We start from the raw sequence: 4,397 nt of genomic DNA, 5'->3' as shown, positions 1-4,397 counted from the left end.
CGCCGGTGGCCGGCGCTCACCGGCTGTCGTGGACGGCGTCTTGCTGGAGCTGTGGGAGCGACTGGCCGGCTTCACGGGCGACACGCCGACAGGGCTGGGCCCGGGGCCGCTCTCCTTGGCCTTGCGCTGCCATCGCGCAGGCGGCGCGTTCGGGATCAGCGTGTCCAGCTTCAGCAGCCCGTGCAGGTCCGCCTCCAACAGGAACTGCGCCGTGGTCCTGCGGGCGGGCGGGGTTAGCCGTGCCCACCGGCCGGGCTGAGCCTACTCCGACAGGCCCGCCGGCCTCCCCCCACCGGACCGTGCAAGCGCTCCGGCCGCTCCTCCCCGCCAAAGCACACCCCCACTCTCCCCAGGCGCTCCTCGGGACACTCCGTCAGCCGATACGCCCTCCCTCCGCTCCTCGGGGCTCCTTGATCAGCCGGCACCTCTTCCAGCCGCTCTTTGGGGCTCCCTCCGATAAGCGACATTCTCCCTTCCCCTGCCCGCCTCACCACAGCCTCCCCTCTCGGGACTGCGCCTCCAGGCCGCCTCTCCGGCCCTGTGGCACGCTCACCTCAGCAGCGGCGCCGCCGCCGCTCGGCCGCCCCGCAGCATTTCAAATGGCGGGCGGACGGGGCCGCGCTTGGCCGCTTCACACCCACCGGCCGCGCACTGCCCGGCGACGGCCGCGCGACGCAACGCGATTGGCTGAGCCGCGGGACGGGGCGGAGCGCTCCGCGCGTGAAGTGAGGGGGCGGGACCGGGGACGGGACCGGGGACGGGACCGGGCGGGACCAGGGCGGGGCGTTCTTGCTAAGGTGAGGCGATCCGGGCCGGGGGCGCGGCGGCGCAGGAGGAACCAGGCGGGGGCTCGGGGGAAAACAGGAGTTTATGGCGGGGTGGGGGCGGTCGTGGCTGCCCGCGGCTCCCAGCCGCTCATGAGCAGGTAGGACTGGTTGGCGATGTCAGTGCTGGACAGGAGGCCCCCAGCGTGCTCCGGCGGCGGGCCCGCCTCACGCCGCGGGCCGGGCAGCACCTCCAGCAGGCAGGGCAGGACGGTCTCCTCCGGCGGCTGCTTGTTGAAGGCATGGCCTGGGGCGACATGGAGTGGACGGGGTAGGGGCTGCCCTTCGAGCTGCCCCCGGGAGCAGCTGAGTCACCCTGCCCACCCACTCACCTGGCCGTGTTTGCTGCTTTCCTGGAGGAAGCTGCCCAGAGCACGGTGCAGCTCAGGAACGGGCGGCCAGAGTTTCTGCTTCATGTTGCTGGCTACGCAGGAAGGGGCATCGAATTGACCCTCAGACTTGAGGTGCCCTAATGCCCCATGCAAGGTGCCCAGGCTTGGTGCTGGACCCCCCCGCCTGCCCCTGGCACAGCCCTTACCTGTAGAGGGAGGGGAAGGTGCAGCGCAGCCCCAGGAGCGCTGCTGAGAAGAGCAGCGGCACCACCGTAACACTGGGGATGAGCCAGCCTGCATCGGAGGAGGAATGCCGGAACTGTAGCCTTTCCCAGAGCCACCATCTCTGAGCCCCTCGCAGCCCCCTGCCCCGTGCCCCCCTCCCCATTTCCAGCACTGTCCGCCTCTTGCCGTCAGCCGTGTGGCTCCTGCGGCCGCAGCCTCCAGCCCTGCCCCTTACCCGCATCGGCCACGGCATCAACCACAACGGGTTTGGGCCCGGCGCTCCAGCTGCCCCGGTACCACGGCCCGCTGGGCTGGGCCCGCACCTGCGCGGGGTAGCGGGAGCCTGGCCGCAGCTCCAGGACCTCGTTCCTCGCTGCTCGCGGAACCTGCAGGACCTGCGGGGCAGAGCCGAGCTGGAGGCAGGGCTGCTGTGGGCTGGCACCAAGGGGCGGGTCCCGCTTGGCCCGACCCCGCGCCTGCCGTGTGTCAGCAGCGAAGGGGGGCAGCGCTGCTCGGGGTACCCTGGGCAGGCCTTGCCTTCCAGTCATGGCTGTTCTCCATGGCATAGCGGACCTGGTAGTCCAGCTGCTCTGCAGGCAGCTCCAGGGGCGGCAGCCACTGCAGGCTCAGCCGGCCCTGCGACGCTGTTGCCTGCACAAGCTGTGGGGCATCTGTGAGCACTGCTGGTGTTGGGGATAGGCATTTGTCGCTCCTGTGAAACGGGACAGGGGACACTGTGTCCCCTGTGAGCCAAGCAGGGGCTGCGGTGGCACTGGGACTCACCAGCCTGGTGCAGCCAAAAGGGCTCCTTGAAGTAGCTGAGTGTGGGCAGCATGTGGGTCCTGGTGACATTCACCAGGACAGAGATGGCACTGCCAGCCTTGGGCTGGAAGGTGCAGGCATAGGTGCCCTGTGCCCCCCTGCTTACCTCATCGCACTGTTGCCATGCATCTTCCCTGTGGGAGGAGTGGGGAGCCAGAGTGTCTCACCAAAGCATACCCACAGCCAGCAGTCCTCCTGCTCTTCCCCAGGAAAGCTACTGCTGCTTGTAGTTGGAGGTGCAATGTGGTGAGGGGGTATGAGATTGGTGGTGGAAGGGCAGGACAGAGCAGGGCATGGGCAAGGGGCCCAGTGTGGGATATTGGGACGCAGCAGGACCAGTGGTCTCTGGGATGTGCCTGCATGGGTGCCACCTGCCTGCCATGCCCCTTACCTTGTGCCAGCCCCGCTCGGAGGTGGCCGGTAGAGGAGCTGGTGGGAGCTGTGGGGCTCTGCAGGGTCCCAGCCCCGCTCGCAGCGCACGTGCCGCAGGTCAGGGGTTCTGCAGCACAGCCCGATGTCTCCTGGGCAGGGAGAGCCAGGACAGGGAGGGGGCTGCTTCCCCTTGGCCCCCCAAAACTTGGGAGTCACACCTTGCTACAACAGGACCCCCAGCCCTGCAGCCCCAGGCGTGGGTGCCTCCCTGCTGCTGCTGCCAGCACCCTGCAGAGGGGATGGCTGCTCACCGGAGGAGTGGGGGGTCTCTGCAGCCAGAGCCTGCGACCAGGGCCCCCAGACGCCGTCCATGGAGGTACCGTCGGGCTTGCTGCACAGCTGGTACAGATGTGGTACCTCACCCCTGGCTCCAGGCCCCGGAGCACCACCCAAGTGTTGGCCTGGACCAGCCTCTGCAGGAGAGGGGCCAAGCTGAGGAGCAACTGCAGGCTCCAAACGCCCCTGCCCATCCCTGACACCTCTATGTACCTGTCCCAGTGCTGCTCATTTCAGAGGGTGCTGCCTTGGTGGAGAGAAAAATCAATCTTCTGCCTTTCAGGGAGCTGAACGAGAAGGGACTCTTCACCATCCAACACCTGGCTGGGTCCCATTCAGAGGTCCTGCTTTGAAGCCTCCGTGAGGTTTGCTTGGCAGTTACCAGCGAGGTGAGAACGTTGTTCTGAATTGTCCCCCATACTTCATACACGGTGTGTAGAGTAGGTATGTGCTTGTTCATCTCTATGTGTGCTCAGGGTCTGCCTTCATTTCTGGTTTTAGACCTGAGATTTCTAATTTCTGTCAGCTGTCTGTAGGATCTGTGGGCACATGCAGCTGTATTTACTGGCAGGTCGGGTATCTGACACTCATCTTTGAGTGCAAAGGCAGAAATTGAGACACTGATGATGTTATTTCCCAGAGTCCCAGTTTCTGCCCAAGCTGTAATTCAACAATGCAAATTATTCTGTAGAACTGAGCCTGTGTTTTCTGTTTCCTGGCTGAGTGCTTCAACTGCTGGTGTTGCTTTTTGGAACAGGAGCACCTGACTCTTTTATCTTTATGACGTGTGCCTTGATGATTTGAAAGCAGCCCTTGCTTTAATTTTCTAGTAAAAGGGCCTAAAATGAAAGCTGTGGACATTTTAGAAGTGTTAAGTAGAACACTGAATGAAATTTTTAGTTTAGGCCCACAGTGAGCAGGTCTGAGGCCAGAAATTGGTGCCAGAGTAAGTGCCTTTCTGTGCTTGTGCTCTCCAGCTGTTCCTGTCCTTGTATGTTCCCCTGGACACAGTGGGAAGTGTTGTCATTTCCTGGGACTTCTCCTGAAGGCAACTGGTTTTCTTTTCAAGGTGATTCTTATGTTTCCCCTCATGGCTTCCCCAGGTGACCAACCTCCGTTCCAAGGTGTCCTGCTCTGCCATTGTCACTCTGGGAGAGCTCTCTGTGACCTTGAAGAAGGACATGGACTCTGAGGTGGATGAGGTTGCTCGGGTCCTTCTCCAGATGGTGTCCAGCTCCCCAGAATTTGTTCAGAAAGCAGCCAGTCAGACCCTGGGGATCCTGGTGGAGAATGTGACTCCTGCACGAGCAATGACTGCTCTCATGGACATGGGAGTCAAGTAGGTTCTTCTTCTTTTAGTGATATTCTTCACCTTTGTGTGTGTGGGAGGGAGAAGGGATGAGACAGAGAATGGGAATGGTTGGAGGGAAGGATCCTGTATCCTGCATCTTCTATGAACTCAGTGACTTGATTCTCCAACCAACCT

At 62.7% G+C, this 4,397-nt stretch overlaps 1 protein-coding gene across 1 annotated transcript; it reads right to left on the bottom strand.

Moving 5' to 3' along the window:
• Positions 1–868: 868 nt before the first annotated feature.
• On the bottom strand, positions 869–3,371 carry LOC131562072 (thrombopoietin receptor-like). Its single transcript, XM_058811648.1, is given in 10 exon segments — positions 869–1,071; positions 1,153–1,244; positions 1,363–1,450; positions 1,617–1,776; positions 1,919–2,061; positions 2,165–2,337; positions 2,595–2,724; positions 2,887–2,980; positions 2,983–3,048; positions 3,294–3,371. Coding segments are annotated over 10 exon segments (1,227 nt in total).
• Between the last annotated feature and the right edge of the window lie 1,026 nt (positions 3,372–4,397).

The sequence above is a fragment of the Ammospiza caudacuta genome, chromosome 10 (genome assembly GCF_027887145.1).
Source record: "Ammospiza caudacuta isolate bAmmCau1 chromosome 10, bAmmCau1.pri, whole genome shotgun sequence".
In the NCBI taxonomy this organism is placed as follows: Eukaryota; Metazoa; Chordata; class Aves; order Passeriformes; family Passerellidae; genus Ammospiza; species Ammospiza caudacuta.
This window is presented reverse-complemented; position numbering and strand designations above follow the sequence as displayed.